Source organism: Argiope bruennichi, chromosome 2 (genome assembly GCF_947563725.1).
Source record: "Argiope bruennichi chromosome 2, qqArgBrue1.1, whole genome shotgun sequence".
NCBI lineage: Eukaryota > Metazoa > Arthropoda > Arachnida > Araneae > Araneidae > Argiope > Argiope bruennichi.
The window spans coordinates 25085217-25107861 of record NC_079152.1 but is presented as its reverse complement, the minus strand read 5'-3'; the positions used below and the strand labels follow the sequence as shown (position 1 = coordinate 25107861).

The 22645-nt window shown below is 28.4% G+C and overlaps 1 protein-coding gene across 1 annotated transcript in view; it reads left to right on the top strand.

The window, feature by feature from the left end:
• The first annotated feature begins 2401 nt into the window (after positions 1-2401).
• LOC129961713 (uncharacterized) overlaps positions 2402-22645 on the top strand; it is a 35690-nt gene continuing 15446 nt past the window's right edge. The window contains exons 1-10 of the mRNA XM_056075255.1: positions 2402-2525; positions 6723-6788; positions 7031-7073; positions 8888-8929; positions 9838-9911; positions 12173-12216; positions 12298-12379; positions 15780-15823; positions 15907-15994; positions 17253-22428. Of these exons, the coding sequence (XP_055931230.1) occupies positions 6727-6788; positions 7031-7073; positions 8888-8929; positions 9838-9911; positions 12173-12216; positions 12298-12379; positions 15780-15823; positions 15907-15994; positions 17253-22428 (5655 nt within the window). The 5' untranslated portion in view covers positions 2402-2525; positions 6723-6726. The remainder of the gene's footprint in view (positions 2526-6722; positions 6789-7030; positions 7074-8887; positions 8930-9837; positions 9912-12172; positions 12217-12297; positions 12380-15779; positions 15824-15906; positions 15995-17252; positions 22429-22645) is intronic.

Below are 22645 nucleotides of genomic sequence, written 5' to 3'. Positions count from 1 at the left end.
GAAGTTCACAACAGTAATAAAAATCTATTCTATGTTCAAAATGTTTGGATAAAATTCCTACAGTAATCCTTCAAACAAATACATTCGTGTCAAATTAATTCAGCCTAATAGTTCTAATAGTTGATTGATTTAAATTAACAAGAAAAGGTATCTTGCATACAGCTTACTCATAGGCATTGCGTACTCATAAGCATTGGGTACGGTCGCTTGTGATTCGAAACTTGTAATTGAAGTCAAGTTTCATTTAAATTTCAGAATATTTTTCTTAGTAATTATTTAATATTTTCAAATTTGCTTCAGTGAAGGTCCAATTTATTTTAGTTAGCTTACTCGTAAATTTACAATTCCCTGTTATCACAATTTTTTTTTTTTTTTTTTTTTTTTTTTTTTTTACAAAAATGTTAATGCAATTCCCTTTTTGGAGAAAAGGGAGTGTTCCCCTTGAACAATGATCTTATGCCGAGAGACTGATATGGTTGTGTAGAGATTTCTGTTCATATTTTGGTTTCCTGTCTGTCTACGTTTTTTCAAACCGTAGAATTCTTGATTGTCACAATATATTAGCAATTTCTTTTATTGAATTTCTGAAAATATTACATCATATATCATTTGAAGTGTACAGACGCACGAACGTAGTTTTTAAATTTAAAAATGTAATTTTTCTCTGTAGTCATAAATCCTTGTTAATTTTCATTTCTGAAAATCTCTCTATATAGGTCCCTCATAATTTATAATTAAAAACGCAGAAAATATTTTAAGTTAGCCGTATTTCGGTTAAAAAAGCCCGTATTTCGGAAACAAAAGATTTGTTAATTGAAGAAAAGAAAGTTAATTTAATTGTATTGAATTTGAATATTATAATTTTTTTCTGTCAAGAAAAATCTATGATACTTTGAAAATAAAAGTGATTTTCTAATTAAATTGAGAGAGTTTAATAAATCAAACAATTTTCTTCGCCATATTACAAATTATGTTATTGATGATGCATAAAGAGAGTTGATTTACATTTAATGTCAACATTTAGATTTTCTCTTAAAGATGTCTTTATATTTGGATGAATTTTTATACATTGCTCAAACTCCATTAAAAATTTTTCTTTTGTGGGAAATTTTTCAATTGCAATTAATTTTGAATGTCTGAGTAAAGAGTAAGCAATTTCAAGCTTAATAAATAAGCAATACATTTTTTAAATTGTAGATTGAGGGACGAAATAAACGCTCGAAGAAATTACAATGCAAGGTAAATTTTTCTAAATCCCGTTTTCCAAATCCCAAATTATTATTAATGCCTTTTCTTACGTTGTTGGTAACTGGTCGGCAGCAGATGTCATTCTACTGAAAATTATCTCAGGAGAAAATTAACAAAATTCTCGAGGTAACCGAGGAATTAAAATATGTGAATATCAAATCATTTTAATCATGAAAAAATATTATTATTAATAGTAATTATGGCTTTTATGTTCATTAAAGGGAATTAATATACATGATTAGTTTGGAGTATTAAATAGTTACAGGAACTTCTTGGAGTAAAAAAAAAAATTCTATGATGATTTGACCACGAAATTTTTTTTTGTTCATCTACTAAAGTGAAATAAACACCTTGTTTCTTATTTCTTCCAGCGATTCTTCATTACTCTATGGTTGCTTTGAGATAGCTTCTGGATATAGCTGCTACATATCTCTTTGGGAGAGTCTCTGTATGTGATAAATTTGGCCATATATTGGTCCCGTTGCCCCCATATTTAGGAGGTCTTTTTCTAGAATGACAAATGTGTAAGGGGTTTGTCTCTATGTATGAATGCATTCCTGTTCTCAAGCTTCGACTGATAAATCGAATCCGTAATTCCTTTTTATCGTGATTCGACTAAAGACATGTACCGAAAAAATTGCCGTTTTAAAGTCATATTAAAATTTGATTCACACTTCTTCATGATTAGTATTAAACAATGGTATTTGTGATTTTTTCATATTGATTGCATAATGGTAGTTCATAAGATGTTCGTCATCCCTAAGTCTAGCTTGTGCAAAGAAATCAAAATAGAGAATATCTTATAGATTTGCTTAACGTATGAAATGCGAACCAACTTGAGCAAAACTAAGAATTTCCCCATTATGCTTTGAGTCGATCCACGAGCAAGGCTTCATGTAAGAAAATTAACGACATTCATTGGTTTTTAAAATTTTTTTTTATTTCAATCATTCATGAAAACAGCATTTCAATGCCATCCCTGTCCCTGAATTTTTAAGTTTCGAGTTATGGACCAACCGTAGCAATCTAAAAATGGAAGGATACGATTGGTTGTATAACAGAGAAGGAGAGAAATTTAAATTTGATTTTTTGCACATTGAGTGGCATTGCTAACTGTGGCGAAGTTTTTGAATTGTTTTGATGCTTACGTTTGTAGTACTGTTAGGGTGCGCTAGTATTTTTTTACTATGTAATGTCGATTTAATTTAAAAATTAACTAATTTTAATATTTTATTTTCTGATATTTAAGGTATAAAGGTTGGTGTCAGATATTAACCGTAAGTTGTTTTTTTATTTTTAATACATAGCAAAATTCGTTTAATCATCAATGTATTTTCTTCCACTCAAATTTTTGATTGTTTTATTTGCTCGAAAAATAGTTGATGTAAAACATTTGCCTGGCAGCATATGTCACTATTAGTTTTTAAATTAGTTCATTTCTTGATGAGCATCTAATAAACATGCATATTCCACTCATCCTCAAGAATCGATAAGTTAGCTTGTTTATTATGAGTGGGCAGCTTTCTATTATTGTTTAATAACTATCTTTTGGTTCGCCCAAGGTATGATGATAAAATTATAGCATTAAAATTTCCAGATAATTTAAACTGATGTTTTATGTAATAATAATTTGGAATTAAAGCTATTCAGTGAAATAATTTCATGTTTCTGAATATAATAAACTGTTATTTTTGAAAGAAGCTGTATAAGACTGAAAATTCCAACAAATAACATCTATAGAAAAATTTAAATCATCGAATTTTAGATGCATTTTAAACAAAGCAGTTAATTTTAAAGTCGGTAATGAAATCCAAATGCATCCAGAATCAATCCAGTACAGATAAATCATTTTTGGTTATGTCAGTTCGAATCTCAAAAATTGTTAGCTCTAAGTTGGGAAAGTTTAATTCAATGGTATGGTTGCAAAACTTTGGTGATATCTTATTAAAAGTGAGTGGACCAAAAAGATATCTAATGCATTTTGTTATGTTTAATGTTATTTTGGTGAGTTTGGTAACAAGCTCGTGTCATATGTTTGAATATTTCCTTTAAATTATAAATCTAATGTTGACAGAATTGTAAATTAATACAATTATCCACTACTGCTTTTTAAATATTGGTTTAAACTAATGAAATTATTTGAATAAGTTTAAATGCATTTTAGTTTCAAAATAATTAATTATTGGATATTTTATTATTTTGATTTTAAAAGCATTAACTGTGGAAATAAAAAGGTTGAAATCGTATTTTGTGTAAATGTCATTTATAATCAGCTAAATGTGAAGTTAGAGCTTAGTAGAAAATAAAAAATATCTTATAGACAAAGATTTATTGTATATCTTGAATTAAAAAAAGTATTACGATTCATTATGATTCTTAAAATCCTTTCTAACATTTCAGTAAAATATTTTTTTTTTAGTTATTGAATTTTAGTAAAATTTTTTTTCTTATAAATTATTAAAAAAAGTCAGATTCTTTGATGATTTCAGTTAGTAAGGATGTGTGTTTAACATTCTCATGTACTTTTTTTAAGAAATTCTTTCATGATAGTTTCTTATTATATTATACAAGATTGCAGTATCCTTGAGTTTACTTTAGCTATCTTTCTCTTGGCTGCTTTAATTTTTTCCCCTACTTAAATGGAGGTCATACATTTTTTTTAATGCATTAATTTGTTAAAATTCTTTTGTATATGGGGGATATGTAAAGAAGAGATTGTTAGCATAAAAAAAGTTTGAGATTTTGGTGAATATTGGTCCGAACAGTGGATTTCTGACTAGGCAGATTATAAAACTTCCACATATAGGAAAATTGGTATATGGCAACAAACTAAATCATAACTTTTTTAAGACATTAAATCATCAAGTATGTTAATCTTTTCTAATTTCATATTATATCAATATAATTTTTCTAGAATCGTTTCTACTTTCGTAAGAAATTGGTAGCTTATCCTCCTGTTTTATTGAACATTGTTTTGGGCCTTTGGCAGATCAATTAAAGTTGCGAAATAAATTTATAAAGAAAATGTAAATCTTATGAATTATAATATATTGGGACAGTATACATTCTTTTTTAAGTGTAATTGTTTAGGTTCATATCTGTTTTATTACATTCATCGAGTTATTTCAATATAAATTTGAATATTTATTTAAATTATAATTTGTACTATATAAGAATGCCATATAATAATGAGTTTTAATAAATAATAACATATACATTTGTATAAAGTTACTAAATTTAAATATTTATATGAAATATAAAATGACATTAAGTTAAAGGATGTATTGAAATGTGAATTTAAATTGATTACCTTATTAAAAGAGAAATTTCACAGTACACACTGCCTAGGACCATAAAGTACTAAAATCAGCCATTGATTAGATTTTCATGAGTCTGGTTAAGAGGGATATTATTTTGAATTTGTCTGTGAATAAGCCAGAAAGAAATATATTTTTAAACTGGAAATTTAAAAACAGGAGTTGTTTCAAATGTTTTCAGTGTGGCAATTTTGATATTAAAAACCCTCCTTTTTCTGATAAATCAATAACTGTAGGGAAAAAAAAAAAAAAAAAACCCTGTTTGTTAATGAAATAAGCATGGACCACAAATTAGTTTTTATCTGTTTTATTTTAATACTTTTTTATATTAAACTGTTAGGTGAAATAGAGATAGTGAAAAAAATTTATGCTTGAATGCTTCTACTTCATTCATAGTGTTTAATTCATTCTGTTGTCCAAATGTCCCATAATAATCCATATAAATGTGTGTTTCTCTCTTTTTTTTCTATTTAGTAGTATGTTTATATCAAAGTTGTCAGTTGTGTTCAGATAAGCATTAGGTAACAGATGTCATAATTTTATAAATGGTAAAAAGTTGACTTTTAATAGCACATTTCAAGTTGATAAATTTATGATCATCATTTCACCAGACAGAGTTCCTATAATATATTGATTTTTAAAGTGCTAATTAACAATATTGTCATTTGAGGGATATTTTGCAAACATTTTGGAAACTTTTCCGTAGACCTTTTTGAAAATTTGATTCTAATACAGAATTGACCAAACACCCAAAAGATTTATATATATATATATAACTATAAAAAATAATTTCATATTTGTTAAAAAAATTTTTTGAGAGTATGTGATACAGTAATGCCGTTATTCTGTTTGTTTTATTTTCACAAAGTTTCTGAAAAAAAGAAGGAAAATCAGATATTGAATTATATAATAAAGCTTCTGTCAAACTTTTTTCTATTATAATTAAAAAATTATGCTAGATATAGAATGCCTCCAAAGGATAATATAAGAATTACATTGTCATATACACTGTTTGGAAAAGGGAAAAGAAATCCCAGCTCAACATAGTGCCATATGCAGAAAGCAGAAAGAATTATTTTAGGCGGTTGAGTTGGGGATGTGCTTGAGAAACCATGTTAGACTAGGTTAATCAGAGTGCAGTTGTGGCTAGCTTCATGCAAAAAGAAATGATAATGAAGAATGTTCCAATTTATGATACTTTTGATTCCAATAGCATGTTGATATTGATCTGGGGAAAAAAAAATCATATTCAGGAAATTGCTGCAATAATTTATTATTAAAGAATGGGTCCAGTGGCAATTTATTTATTTATTATTATTGTAAATTTGGTTCTTTTTGAATTCATTCATTTTCTTAAATGTTTGAAATGATATTACCTGAATTCTCTTTTAAGTTAAAATAAATTGAACATGCCAAAATGTCGATGTTTCTTTTTAATAAAACTGGTATTTTTTAAAATATTGTTCGACCATTTAATTCATAAAGCTAATTGCGATGCTTATTTGACTATTCCAAATGCTGCTAAAAGATTTTCTTAGAAAAAAAAACCTAACAAAAAAAGAATTTTTGCTGTATTATTCTTGCTTATCTTTTTATTTATTTTGTTCACAATACCTTTACTTGCATAAAGAAAGAGGGGATGTCACTATTCACGTTTCTCAGTCCTTATCTAGTGAAAACTAGCATGAAAGATACAATTCCATCTCAGTTAGCATTCATAGCTCAGATGTGATAAATGTTATTTGTAAGATTAGGCAAGTTTTGGTTTGTAGTTGCTAAGAGAATTCTACCAAGTGATCTGCTTATCTTTGTATAAAAATTGTTATACTAAAATGTTCTAGCTGCACTATTGCTAACTATAAAACTCCTTGCTTGCATTCTTTGAGTTATTATTTTTTTTTCTTTGGTTTAAAAGATTTGAATATTATTATTATTTTCTTTTTTACCTATTATAAATTTCATGTAAAATGTTTTTTGAGTCAATGGTATTTACTCAAATAATAACATTATATTTCATGAACTGGCTAAACAATATAATACATTATTTGAAATTTTTATAACACCAAAGTGTGTTTATGGGGTTTTGCATAAAAAAAAGTAAAAGGCAATGAATGATGTAAAATAGTTAAAAATTTCTAACAGTTTTATTCATTTCAGAACTATGGAAGGAAAAGCAGAAGATACTGATACGCTGAATTGTATGTTTGATGACTTTTATTACAAGTAAGAGATCTTTTACTTTTGGGAAAAAATGTTACTGAGAAACTACTTTTTAACTTTATGAAAACATTATTTAGTATGAATTTTTTTTCTTTCATTATTCATTGTTGAGGTTTTGCATGATTAATATACAGTTTTTAGTTGCTTTTAAACATATAGAATGGTGAACTTAATTAAAATGTTTCCTTTCTATTTATAAATATTTTTATTTGCCCTTTAATGATTTTTAATTTTGTACATCACAGCTCAGATAAACAAGGAAGAGGAGAATACAGAAGTAGATCATCAGTAAGTTATTTTAATTACATTTTTCAAAATTCATTACAAACCTTTTTTTTTATAAAGTATTTATGTGTTCATATAGAAAAAGTATTTGTATATAGACCAGTTGAATTGTGTTTTGATTTGGGAAAGAATCGCGACAGCAACTTGATCGGTTTAAATTAATTAAATAGCTATCCAAAACAGGTGTCTGATTGCATGTAGATATGTTATTAGAAAGAGGGAGGAGGAGTAGAAATTAAAACACCAGACTTCTAGATATTTTTTCCCCCACCCTCTTGAATTCTGATAAACATTTATATAAATACCAAATATTTCTGATTACGATAAACATTTTTTGACAATTCAACATTTTTTCCTCTCAGACGATGCACAGTAATATTTTGGAGATTTCTTCCAAATATTAATTTGATAGAAGCCAGGGGACTATTGGTGATGTACCTAGGTGTCATAAACTTTCATATGAAAATGAAAATTGGCTAATCAGTATGGTGGATGTGACTGGAGGAATAGTTCTGTGGTTTTGCCAATTATTTTAAATATATGTGTTAGTGTATGTAACGAGAATAGCTGATCATCAAAAATAGTTTGTTTGAATTTAAATCATATAAAGATAATTAGGGTGTTATACCCCCTCCTTGCTCAACACTTAATCCCCAGAACCATATAATTTTTGGGGGATCATTATGTCATAGCTCTTTGTTTGCTTTGTGTTATAAAATATGTTTTGCTATTTACAAAATCAGTATATTATATGCTATTTGCAAAATCAGTATTAGATTCAGTAGTTGATTGCTATAAAGTGTTGGAGTTTGAGTTGGAGTTTTGTAACTTTTTTCTTTGTTCCAGTCTTTTTACCAATTCAAAAATGTAAAGTAATAAAAACTTATTAGCAATTGCCAAATAGTGTTTATAACATTTTGCTTTCCTATAAACATTCTTTATTTATACACTACTTAATTTGGAAATATGCCAAATCAGTGAAGATATAAAATTTCTCCTTGATCATAGTCATATATATGTTTTTTTTATCATTGATTTGATCAAAAAAAAAAAAAATCTTAAGGAAACAATGACACAATGAAAAACACAAAACATCAAATAAAATTCTATATCAAATCTTAAAATTCCATCTTTGAAGTGCATTGAATCATCATTATACCTAAAAGCATGCCAGATTCTATTGTTGAATTGTGATAGATTTGTGTGGACACATCTATCACATACATAGACATACACACTCGAGTACTTTTATAAATATAGATGCACTTTCACTGTCCAAAAATATGAAAATTGTTTTAAAGATAAAGTAATGATTGAAAGTAATCAAATAACCCTGTTTATATTTATAGTAACTATTAATTACACATGGTAGTAAACAAGCATTTGGGTTCAATTAAATAAAAAGTTTTGAATAAGTAAATGTTTGTTTTTGTATAATTTTATAATAAAAATATTTAATTTTCTACAAAATGGGCAACTTTGATCTAAACACGTTGCAGAGCAAGTTAATGCAATTAATTGAGCATAATAATGTGATGTGAATGCTTTTATAGCTGCAGAAAAACCGAAAGTTAAAGCATGGTACAGAGTAAATGCTTGATTGTGGTTTCCCAAGCCAGATTCCATTTGAAAAGGAATTGGTTTACATATTAAATTATGTAATCATGTATCATTACATTAATAGTATTAATTTATGTAATCATTATGTATATATCTTCAGTAAACGTACCGATGTATTTTATTAATAAAAAGATAAATGTAATGTATCTCATTTATGTTTTTTTTTTTTTTTTTTTTTTTTTTTTTTTTTTTTTTAGATTTTGAAGCAAACAAAGAATCTGAATTTAGACATTTGTGAGGTATGTAAGGGAAATGGTTCCACTTTTTACTTCATTGAAATTTACTTTTTATGGCTTCTTATATTTTTATACTATTAAAATGGAACTCTGCATAATTGTGTTTTCATTTACTTGTTATCTAAATATGTGGTATATGTTTGTCATATTAGCTCTAAGTATGCCAAAAGCCTTGATGATCTCCTACCATGGTCTGTCTAAACTTGAATGTCCCAAATTCTAAACTTAATTCATAAAAAAAAAAAAAAAAAAAAAAAAAAAAAGGCATTTAAATAGATTTGGTGAACTCTAAATCCATCAAGATGTAGTAATCCTCATTACCTAACCGTAGTTCAAAATTACAAGATTTGTCCCAAATTAGTTCTCATATAATTTTGAAATGGGACAGAAATATAATTAAAATTGTAATGGGTATTTCTGAATTGGCTGCCATGTGGTTGCTGCCAATTTTAGAGCCCTCCTTGTAACTTATTATTCTGATAATGATGACATTTTATGTCTTGTTCATAATATTCACTTTGTTAATTGCAGTTCTATGTCTTTTTTTTTATACCTCAGATTTGCAATTAAATTTTTTTTTTTTTTTTATAGCAAGGAATCTGCTATTTTAAAACATATGTGCTCATTTTCATATTCCTTTTCTCGTTATTAGATAGCTTTAGTTGCTAATGATAGTAAAAAAAAATCCTGAAAATGTTATTTTTTTATCGATTGCAATTTTGATGTAATTATTACTGAACATTATTTGAAAAAAGTTATTTTCATTGGAAGGAATTCTGAAATCTAATATAGCACAAGTTGAATGCAGAGATCTTATTTTTTATTATTATTATTTTTTTTATTGTGTAATCAATACTGCCCGTTAATATATGCTTTCAAAGGTAAAAATTTGAAAATAATTTTTTTTTTAGCTTGAAGAAACAGAAATCAGAAGAAAAAGCCAAAATCCTAAAAGAGTTAGTTTTGCTGACACATTTCAAGTAAAGTAAGTTTCTGAGAATCTTTTGAAGATATTGATCAATGCCTCTATATGATACTCTTTCTTTCATAATGAAGGAAAGCCATCATATATTATAAAGACATAGAGGAGCATTTGCTACACCTTCATTTGTACAAATAATATATGCTTTGCAACAGCATTTCTGGAAGGTCCCCCCCCCCCCCAGGAGAATCTTTATTATTAAATGGGAATGTGTGTGCTGTACTCTAAGAAACCTTGGATCTAAAAATAAAAAAAATGGTGTAAACAAACTTTGAAAGATAAGCATGCATATCTTGGAAATTTTTGAGTTTTGATGGCCCTTTTGTATAATTCTGATATATATTCTAAAATATTACAGCACAAAAGTAATTTTTATACCATCATTGCATCAAAGATGTTTATTTAGTTGTAAAATGTTTCATCTGATTTCAAGAATAAAAGCATTAAAATTTTTTTTTTAAATATATTTTTCTGCAATATTTTATTAAAACTTGGAACTGTTTTCATTGTTAATACAAATACTACTTCAATTTTTCTGCAGTTATTGATGATTAAACTGTGAAGATTAGTTTTATTCTTTCATGTTAAATAGGTTTCTGTGTGAAGTACACTTTTGATAATTTTTTTTCCCCGAATTATAATTGGGCATATAAAATATATTATTGCTTTTGAGCATAATATCGGGCTTCTATACTGTTGTATTTGGAATATTTTTAATTGAAGAATTTTCTGAGATTGAGCAGTATATCCTGCTGTGAACCTATAATTTCAGTATCAAGTGATTCCGTTTATATACCTGTATTCTTTTTTTTTTTTACAATAATGCTTTGATTCTGGAAGCGTGTTAATAAATTAAAATTTTATCAATTCTTATTTAAAATTCAAACTTTTGGCAAAATGGCAATAATTTAAAGAAAGCTCATAGCACAATGAATGTAACATTCAGAAGACTTCTAAATTAAAACTTATATGTTTATTAAAATCTATAGTTTAGAATACTTTGGGCTCTAGACCATTAAAACTTAGTTGCATAAGAGATTTAAAAGTATAGAATCAGCACAATAAATTGAAAAAAAAAAAAAAAAAAAAAAAAAAAAAAAAAAACCGAAAAAAAAAAAGAGAGACAGAGGTTGGACATAAAAATGGCTACATGAAACTGATAAAATTTACCATATATGACTATTAATGAGTTTTGTGAATATCCTTCACAAATTAAAATATTTTTCAATTAATAATCATGAACTAAATAATTACCAAAGGCAGTATCAAATAATTGTAAATATATGGGTGTATTTGTAATATTGAATATTGTAAATAAGTAGAATTTACCATTGAATCATATCTTTTATTATCTTTCTAAACAGTTAAGCAACACTTTCCACTTTCATAACCAGAAAATGATAACAGGAATATGCTATAGATGAGGCCAAAGATAGAAAATATGTTTTACTTCTTACATTTATAATTGACTTTCCTTCCTCTTACCCATCTACACACTCAAAAATAAAAATAATCCAGCAGTTGATTTTTCACATAATATAGTAGATAAACATTAGAACATTAGAGAGTTAAAACTGCATAAATTATAGCTTGAGATTTGTAGGGAAAAAAAACCAAAGGAAATTAAGGAAAGCAAGTTTTTATGTTTGAATTTGCTGTAAAACTAGATAAAAAGAAAAAAAAAAGGGGGGGGGAGGCGGGGTTCTTTGGAAGAATTTTAAACCAAGATTTTTCTTTACTGATACCTTATTTATGTAATTTAAAATAATTTCTCAATAGTCATCGACATTCTGCTATATGCTTCCCTGTTTTTTGGGGGGAGGGTGTAAGAAAATTACAGTCTGTACTCAGCAATTTGAGTAGACTAATGACTGGAATTTTAAATTGGGGAAAAAAGTATACATAAAGTTTTATTTCTTTAATAAACAACAGTAAGGTTCCAGCATAACTGTGCTTTCACCCCTAATTGAGAGTGAGCTTTTAGGTGGAAGAAAATAAAGTGAAATGAGATGTTTTTAACTTTTTCTTAAATTACTCAAAAATAATACATCCAGTTCTAAAAGAAGTTTAAAAAAATTAAAAAGTTAAAGAAGTTTAACTGTTAAAAAAGTTAACAAAGTTAACTTTAAAGTTAAGAAAGTTTTAAATGTTTTTCTGAGCTGTCTTAAAATATATAATTTGGATTTGGACCTCTTTTTGTTATTATACAATTCAATAAACTTTTATTAATTAGTAACCATTTAAAATTATGTTTATCATTTCAGAGAGTATCCTACCGGCAATATATATGACATCCCTGGTCGCCATGGTAAACAATTTACAATCGTTTTTATAAATTTTGTATATTTTTTAAGTGCAGCCTTTATATTTTTATTTAATTTCTTTTAAGAATTAGATGCTTCAAAGAATTCCAGCAACCAAATAGATTCATGTTTTGAAACTGAAAAACAAAACATGGGAGTTGGATCAAGGTAATCTGGCAGTTGTGCCACATAGTTCTTTATTGTTTAAAAAAAAATTATTCATTTATGTGAATTTTGCCTATTTCTGATTGAAAATTTTTATAAAAAAAAGCTACTTTATAGAAATTTTGACTATGCATACAGGGAAAACACAGATATATATATATTTTTTTTCCTTCCAAATTTGAGTGGCAACCCTATATTTCCATAAACCAAGTTTTACCATTTGAAGAGTTGTTTTTAGAATTTATCTGTTATTTTATGATATACTTTTTTTTCTTCTGTGATCTTAAATTAAATTTTCTCTTCAAAAATATTATTTTGTCATCTAAACTTTTATCAAAAGAAGTTTTAATTATTATAAGCCTCTGCTTGGAATGTTAAGCATACACAGGGGTGTTTGTGCTCCGGGGATTTTGAACTTCGATACCCGGAAATTCCGGGGATCGTCGTTCAAAAGGAAGTAGGAATAATAATGAATTATTTATTTTGATCTGGGTAATTTTGTTTGCTTTGAAAGCAGAAAACGCAAGGTCAGTGTGTGTGGTGAAAACTTTTCCTTTCTTTCTCCAAAGGCAGTGATAATGCGTGAAAAGGGGGAAAAAACTTCTTTTTTGTTCTTTCCTTATTGCGAGTTATGACTCATTCCCCCGGTTCTCGTACATTCTCTTCTGGATTCTTTTCGGCAAGTAGGCGCGGCAGAAAAAAAAGGGAGAGACTTCGTTCGACCAGATGTGCGATCACGTGACCTGGGTTCAAAGGTCTTAATTTTGCAAAAAAAGTAATTCATTGAACTTTTATAATTAGGTCATTCAATACTTCATAATTGTAATTTTTCATTTCTCCCCCCCCCCTTCTCGAAACTCCAAAATGTCGGTAGTAAGTCCGTAAAAGTTTCAGGGGATTTTTTGGGGTCCCACAAACACCCCTGGATAATGAAAAGTCAAAAGTAGAAGCTGAAATAAGGTTATACCAGAGTGATATTGATATCACCAAAGAAATGATCTACACATCTGATTAAAGTGGAAATCAAGTCAAGTGTACAATTGATAAATATTGGTCTAAAGTTTTTAATTTAAAAGATGATTTCACAAATGATTATAAGTATCCTACATTGGCTAAATTGGTCAAAGCCTGCCTTAGCTGCTTCCATGGCCCATTAGTGGAAAGTGCATTCAACTTAATGGATGCACTTGTCACTGACTATAGAACCTCTCTTAAGATTGATTCCCTAGATGCAGTGCAGACTATTAAATATGATTTAATGGCTTCTAAAGAAACCTCATGTGAAAAATATGGCTCAAAAAATCCAATGACTGATCCAATTCACAAAGATCTCTTACTGAATATGAACAGAAGTTGGAAAACATATCAAGAGGACTTAAAAACATGTATTTCAGATGAGTCACCTATAAAAGTCTCTGAAAAACCTTCTACATTAGCAGAAAAGCAAACTGCTTCTACCTCTGCATGTGCAGTTCTCGAGGAAATTTCTTCAACTGTAAATGAGGAAAATAAAAGTCAACCTTCCTGCAATTATGAAGTTCACCACAAAAGAAAGACAAGCCCACAAACATCAGAAAATAAAAAAAAAGCAACAGAAATTAGATAATTTTTTTTAAAAGAATTAATTCAGGTAATTTAAAAGATTTGCATAAAATGTAGTAGTTTATATGTTTGAAAATTTATGGTTATTAATTTTGCAAAAAAAGTAATTCATTGAACTTTTATAATTAGGTCATTCAATACTTCATAATTGTAATTTTTCATTTCTCCCCCCCCCCCCTTCTCGAAACTCCAAAATGCCGGTAGTAAGTCCGTAAAAGTTTCCGGGGATTTTTTGGGGTCCCACAAACACCCCTGCATACACATATTAATCTTTGAAAGGAAGGAGAGAGAAACGCACCATATGTAGCATTTGATGTGCATACATATGTATTTAAATCACTTTTTTAAAGCTAAGCATTATGTGCTGCCTTTAATATCCTTATCTGATTTTTGCAATAAATATTATACAGTAATATTTACAGAACTAGTCATTTTTTATCTAATAAAAATGAAATCTAATTTGCTTTATGATGGGTTTTTGCCAAATTATCTATACAGACATTTGTACTGCATTCAGCATGTATATGCATCATTGCTTGACTTTAAAAAAAGGGCTTTTGAGGAACTTTAAAAAATAAATTCCAGTTAAAATTTTAAAGATCTTAATTTTTAATTGTTTCTAACATGTTGTAAAATGCTTTTGATTGTGGATAATTATTACAGGCTGATTCAATTTTTTTTTAATATTTTTTCTCCATCATTCCATAACTCCAAAAATTATCCAATTTTCAAATTTATTCTTAATGCAAAAAAAAAAAAAAAAAAAAAAAAAAAAATTTATCTGATTCATTTTTCAATTATTAGAAACTTAAAGATATTGCCCACCTTCAAAATAGGAAAATACTAATATCATCAGGTGGTGTTATTAGCTTTTGAATAAATATAGCATTTGAATCTTAAAATAGCTTTCTTTCTTTTTTATATTTTATCATCGTGACATTATTTGTCAGAAAGAATCAATAATTCTCTTTCTCATTCTAATATCTAAATGCAGAACACATCTATCTTATTAAGAGATCCATTATTCCTATGATATTATAACAGAATATAGAAGGTTCTTGAACATTGATATCTCGTATATTGTCCGAATTTTGAAATATTATTTATTCTTCTTAAAAAAAAATTCAAGTTAAGTTTTGGATTCAGATATTCTTTATCAAGAGCCTAAGACTTTAGGAATGAATTGTTGAATAATATAACATTTTATTAAATATTCTGTACATTTTATGAGTCATTCTGTTTCTGTTATTTTTCCTTCTATTCCCCCCACCCCAACATACTTCAGATTTAAGAAGTTATTTTAAAGTTTAAGTAGAAAGCTGTTATTTACTTTTGGATGTTTTGCTGATTATATTCAATTTTTCTATGTTAACAAAGAAAAGCATCAACTTCACAATAGCCAAAGTTTTAATTCCTGCAAAAAGCAAGTTAAAATATATGCAGTATTTTAATTTGTTAAGAAACTAAAGATGTGAATTTTTGCTGTAGTTTTTGATAAATTTAAAATAATATTCTTCCTGCTCTATTAACAAATCTGTTTAGAAAATTGCTTGTATATCTGTTCAGAAAATTAACTTGATATAAGTATCAAGTTAATTTTCTGAATTATTTATTGAATTTTTGCTCCATGATGGTTTCTCAGAACTTGCTTATTATAGTTTGTAAGGGAATTAAAGATGGAAATAAACCAGGTTATTGTTTTGAAGTTAGGAATCACTTTATTTCTAAATTGAATTTGTCTTTGGTAAAAATGCTTTAGAATTTAGTGATTATTAGTCTTTAAAGTTTTTTTTCTTCCTAGGGATCCACTTTCTGTTGTTGATTTTGGCTTTATTGACAATCAAGGTAAATAGATATGCATTTCCTTTGTGTCCTCAGTATATAATTTTATTCTTTTAACATCAAATGAATGTATGTTTATTTATTAGAAATGGAGGTCTCCAAGGTAAATTGTGCTAGAGATTTAGCCATTTCTTTTCTTGAAGCTGAGAAGGAAAACATAGGAATCATAGCAAAGTAAGTTAAGCATTGTATGATGCTTTTAATTCTCTTATCCATTTTTTGCAATAAACATTATACAGTAATATTTATAGACACTTATTATTTTTTTTTTTTTTACCTAAAAGAAAAATGATCTATTGATGAAAATAAATAAAAATCTGAAAATTCTTCATCTTGTAAACTTTACAGATAAATATATAATTCCTATATTTGTTAAAATTTTGATTAAATGAAAAGTTTCTAATTATTTTTATAAGCAGGCTTGAATAGTTGTTTTGCTTGTCTCGCGACTGCTAAAATTATAAACCTTTCCAAAATTTATAGGGTTTTGAAATGGATGATGACTGTCATGCCGATAAAGATTCTGAGTAGAAGCTGATGTTATACATATACTGTAGAATGATACCTTAACTTATGGTATCATGTCTCTTATAAGTAAAATTGAATAATTTCTTCCTTTAAATCTTGTTTCACTTTGATCTGTACTTATTTGCCAATAATTGAGTCAGTTTGTGAAATATGTAAGGATTATATTCATATCATTCCACTGCTGTCATTGAACTTGATCTACAGAGAATGGATGTGTTGGTTTGGTCTGTAAGATCACCAAACCTTTTTCTCATCATCATCTGAGATGTTATTTTCTGAAAGATCCAATATCAACTGCACTTAGCATGGATTGTTGATAATTTGACTATTCAAATGTAAGAGGTGTGGAACTCCTTCCCACAAAACAATGTAATAGCTCTCATGCGACTCCATGCATAAACATTTGATACTTGTATCCAAAATCAAAGCAAATGTAGCACTTATTAACCTAGTTAAATTGCAATTTATTTTCAGTTTGCACTACACAACAGACAATTTAATTTTCTTTGTTTTAAGAGGGGGGGGGATTGATATAGAAACTTGAAGTTTTTTCACCCTCCATAAAAATGACTTTTTCATAAAATGCACCAATTTTCCATTTCTGGTGAGTGCCACTTGTCATTGTCAGTTTGGTCAAGGAACTTCCTGATGAGTTGGAATCATCATTTCAATTTAAAGGGTTAATGTGGTACCAGTTCATATTTGAAAGGATTCTTTTCATGCTTACTTTAATTGTGTCTTCAAATTTTAATCAAATAAATATGTTACTTAGAAAAATACCTCACTTAAAAATTCATTTCTCTAAACTGTTTTCTTCTTCTTGGTGTTGGGATTTTATTTTTTTTATTTAAGTAATTCATAATGTACAAATAAAAACATTTTATATCTGATATTTTCTTTTCAGATATTCTTCTTGCAAAATTCCTAATGTGAAAACTTCATCTGAACCCATGAGGGATAATTCTAATTTTTCTGAAACTTCTCAAAATGTCCAAAAGAATTCACCTACTAAGATTACACCTTCAACAATATCTTTATTGGAATATGATTCCAATCAGTTTCTTAATGAAACAAGAACAAATGTAGATGAAATGGATATTACTTGCTTACCATCACCAAAGACAGATAATTACTTTGATGAAATTAGCAGTAGGGCAAGATTAACTGCTAATGATATGGAAACAACATGTGTTTCTGGCAATGATTTTCTTGATGAAAGCCCATCTACATCATTATCAGAAGTTTTTCTGGAAAATACCAATATTACTTCTGATGGCAGAGATGAAAACAAGCTGTTAAGTTTTGAGAAATTGAACATGGAGACATCTAAAAAGGCATTAAGTTTGAGCTTTATTGAGCCTGCAATTTCTTTTGAAAATATAAAATTAAAATCATTTTCAAGTAATTCTGGATATGTCAGTCCTTGTTTTGATGTTCTTTCAAATATCCATTCCTCATTTCTTGGCAAAAGTTCTGAAAAACATTTAAAAAGCATTTCAGGTGACTTAATCGGGGAAGAAAATGTGAACTTACCTAGTGCAATTAACAGAATAAAAACAAATTTTGATGGAATTTCCTCTTATAAATATAGTGGAATGGATGCTTGTGGGACTGAAAGCCATGCTGCTGAAAAGGAAACATTTGAGGAAAATTCTCACTATTCCCAGAACAATGCTCATGGAGTGAAATTCATGAAAATATTCTCAGAAAAAGAGAATACTCAAAACAGAATTCAAGTTTCCAATTTTGAAAAGTTGCATTTTCCCTCATCATCTATTACTTTTCTTGAAAATAAGGAAAATGTAGGATTTAATAGAAAAAGAAAAAGCATTGGAACATCTGAGCTAGGGGATGCATCAAATAATAAAGGAGTAAGACATAACTCTACTGACGAAAAAATTCTTCATATCAATTCAGAAAATGATCCTAAAACTAACAGACATGCATTAAATCGTACTGCCTGTCACAGTGAATCTGATTTCTTTAATGAAAACAATGAGCCACTTTTTACTCATAGCACAAATGCATTTCCAATTAGTGCTGAAGGTATTACTTGCAAATCTGGTGGTTCTAGAATGGATAGTGTTGATCTTGAAAACAGTTTTGATTATTTGTCGGAAGATTTAAAATTTAAAAATAGAAAGTATGAACATTCTATATTTGATCCCAAAAGCCTACCAGAAGATTCAAAAACTCATCATTTTGAATCTGAAGGCATGGAACTTACTTCTGTTGTTGGCTGTGATGATTTTCATTTTGTAGAAAAAGAAAAGGAGTTTGACAAAAGTCTAAATCTGGACCATAGTTCTGCATTAATTGGAACAAGCAGGACATGTCATTATACATCTGATAAAATGGAGCTTACCTGTGCTGGCAGGAGTAATATTGAATTGAAAGAAATGCCAAACAGATCTTCATTGAACAATATCAATGATCATGAATCATCTGCAATATCAGAATTCAATGATGATCAGCTAGATAGCAATGCAGAGTCTAAAAATTCTAAAATGCATAATTCAACATTCATTGAGAAGGGAAATAAGACACTAAATTCTAGGCTTGATGAAGGACATACAAATGATGAGATAAAAAAATTTATAAATTTGCAAACCAACAGTAAATTTACAAACCAACAGTTGAATGATTATCAAAGTGATAATAATGAAGTTATGGAAGAAACTTTAATTTCGCATGAAATGCAGCTAACTTGTACTTTTAAAACCTCTGTAGCTTCGCCTTTTTTACAAATTAAAGATGTTTATCTAACCCAATCATCTGAAAGTTGTTTCCCTGATTTTAAAACTCCATTCATAAATTCCAATGATGATTTGAAAGTCAAAAGAGATGTATCAAACTTGAGCAAACCATCTTTGTTTAATGACATAGATAAATCATTTTTGGTTGAGCAGAGATGTGTATTTCAATCGAATACCATGGATATCACATGCAACAATGAGAGTTCTCTTGGAAATAGTTTCAACTTTGAGAAGAGCACCAATTATAATCATTCTGAAGATGAAAAATTAGTAAATTCAAGCATTGAATTCTCTTTAAACAAGAAACATGATCCTGTGGAAAATCACAAGACACACCACTTTGATTCTGAAGAAATGGAGCTCACTTGTGTTGCAGGTAATGATGAATTTTCTTTGGTAAATGATAGCTTTGAAGTAAAGATGCAAAAAGAATTTGGAAAAGATCTGAATTTTGATCAAAATGTTAAATTATTAGATAGTTCTCGAACACATCATTTTACTTCTGATAAAATGGAACTTACATGTGCTGTAAAAAGTTGCACCCAATTGAAAAAAACATTAAATGATGAATCTTGTTTAAAAGGTTGTCATGAAAGATTATCTACTTCAGTAACATTAGAATCTGATTGGCATCATGATGAGCCAAATTCACAAATCAATCAGACAAATGCTCTTCATTCTTTGGATGTTGAAAAGGAAAATATCTTTAATTCAGAGGACAAAAGAAAGCAGCATAAAAGCTGTCATTCTGTCAAAACAATTCCTGGTGAATGTTCTGGCTTAGACAATAGCTGCAATTTAAGCTTTCTTCAAAATTCTGACAATAAATGTAATGATCAAACTTTCAATTCTCATGAAATGGAATTAACTCTTATGACCGATAAGTCTCATAAACTACAATCCTCACCATTTTTTCTTTTGTCCTCACACCCTGAAAGTATTTCTAAGGAAAAAGGTCCTTTTGATTTTCAAAAACAAGATAAAAAATTTCAGATTGCTCAGTCAAATTTAACCTCGTTATCTGAAAAGATGGAGGAAAATCTCCAAGAAAGCATTTCATGTGTTTCTCCTAATAATAAAATGCTTCAAACAAAACAGCCATTTGTGAAAACAGATTTAGTTCCTTCTGAGGATAATGGTGATGTTTGGGATATTGTTTTGAAACCTTTAAATTCCCAAGATGCTAAATTAAAAATGCCGCCTGGGTTAAAACATCTCTTGTCACGAACCCCAGGAGCTCTGTATACTTTAAGAAAGAAGCGCCAGCAAATTACAAAGAATTTTTTGAAAAAATGTATTCTTTCCCCAGATGTACAAAGCATCTTGAAAAAGTCAAAAAAATTTGATTTGAAACAACCACTCAGTGAAATGAAAGTATACAGTCCGATAAGTTATAAAGATAAAAAATCCTTAAGCTTTCACTCATTCGGAATGACAGATAGCTTTACAGAAAAATCAAAAGAAAATTTTCAACTTCCTAAAGTTCAGCCATTTAATTCAAGCTTTAAAACTACAAATCAGAATTCTGAAATGGTATCATTTGCAAGTTTACCTCCTACTTCTGCTAGCATCTTAATAGGAAATATCAATTTTACATCTGAATCAAAAGACGTTTCTCAGCTTCCCACAGCTGAATCAAAAGACTTTTCTCAGCTTCCCACAGCTGAATCAAAAGACGTTTCTCAGCTTCCCATAGCTGAATCATTCCTTTCAAGTCGTAAAGCTATAAATGAAAATTCTGGAATAACATCAGTTTTATGTTTAACTCCTGCACGAATTAGTATCTTAATGGAAGATAATTGTACAAGTGAATTGAAAGAAAACGCTCAACTTCCTTCAGTTCAATCATTTCATTCAAGCCTAAAAGATATAAATGAGAACTCTAGAATGATGTCAATTGCAAGTTTAACTCCTACATCAACTATTCCCTTAATAGAAGATAATTTTGCAACTGAATCAAAAGAAAATGCTCAACATCCCACAGTTGAATCATTTAATTCAAGCCTTAAAGCAATAAACGAGAACTCCGGAATGACATCAATTACAAGTTTCAATTCTGCTCCAACTAGTGCTTTTACAAGTTTTGCTCGATCCGAAGCAAGCTTAAATCGACAGAGTAATAAAGTTGCTTTTGAAGAAAATTGTACTCAGAATTTTTCAAAAATTGAAGATAAACAAAAGTTTGAAAAAATTTCAGTTAATGAAAACGAATCATTGCAGTTGTTATCCAATTCTATTCTTGATACTGCTGAAAGTCTATCTTGTAAAACATTGTCAGAATTATTCCCTGCTAAAATTCTGCAAGAAAAATGTCTGTTAAAAAATGAATCTAATTTAGTTCAAGCAGTCGAACAAGATTTACATCTGCCTTCAGAAGCATTTATTTTAACATCAGACATTGAAGAAAAGTGCTATAAAAATTCTCATGGAAGTTCTTTTTCTAACAATCAGGATGGAATGAAATTAAAAGATCCTTTCGTGGCATATGAATTGGACACATTAAATACAAAAATAAAATGTAATGATCAAAATGCTATAAACAATCAAGATATCCCAACAGATTTTACTAGAGCTGAAATAGAGTTGAAGTGTCATGATGTAAAAAATAGCGTAATGTTACAAGAAAAACACTTAAGGAATACTTCTCTTGATTCAAATGTACTTGAAAGTCAAAAACTTATTGATTTAAATGTTTCTGAGAGACCAGTTCTGAAATCAACCAAAATTACAAATTTGTCTGAAATGAAAGTTCAAGATTTTCAAAATGAAAATGATCCAGTTGTATTGGAGAAAACCAGAATTAAAGATAACATTTCAGATCTCTCTAGCAACATATGTAACTTAGAAACAACAGATCTTCAGGATACTAATGATGCATTTGTTTCAAAAGTGACTGAAAATGGCAATGGAGTTTCAGAATTGTCTAAAAGCCAGACCAGCTCTAAAATAGCAATCTCAAAGAATTCAGGAAACTTGTTTGATGTAGAAACTTCCAGTTCTTATAAAAAAAATAGCCCTGAAAAAATTCTTTTGAAAGTTGCTAGCCCGAAACAATCTGAAAATATGCATATTTCAATTAATCATCCTGCTGAGAATTGTCATGAACTGAAATCGGATTGTACTGAATTGGCATCTCCAATTAATAAAAGTTCTGATCAGCAAAATAATTTTTATATAAATTCCTGTAGTCTGATTGCCAGCCTCAATGCAAACTCTCCTTGCAAAATTAATAACCAGAACAATGCAGATCCCAAGGTTTTATCTGACAAAATGGAAATAAGTGATGTGATTTGGAGAACTTCAGATGTTAATGAATCTGTAAAGGTAAGATTTTCATTATTATTTGAGACTTAAGTTGATTTCAAATGCATATTTTAAAAAACAAATTATTTAAAAAGTAACAGTGAAAAAAATAACTAAGAAAAGTAGAGATTTATTTTATTAGTTATTAAGAAATATCTTAAAATTATGTTCCACTTTGCCAAGTTAATAATTTTTCACATTTTTGAAATCTATTAGTCTACATATTGTGACTTTATCT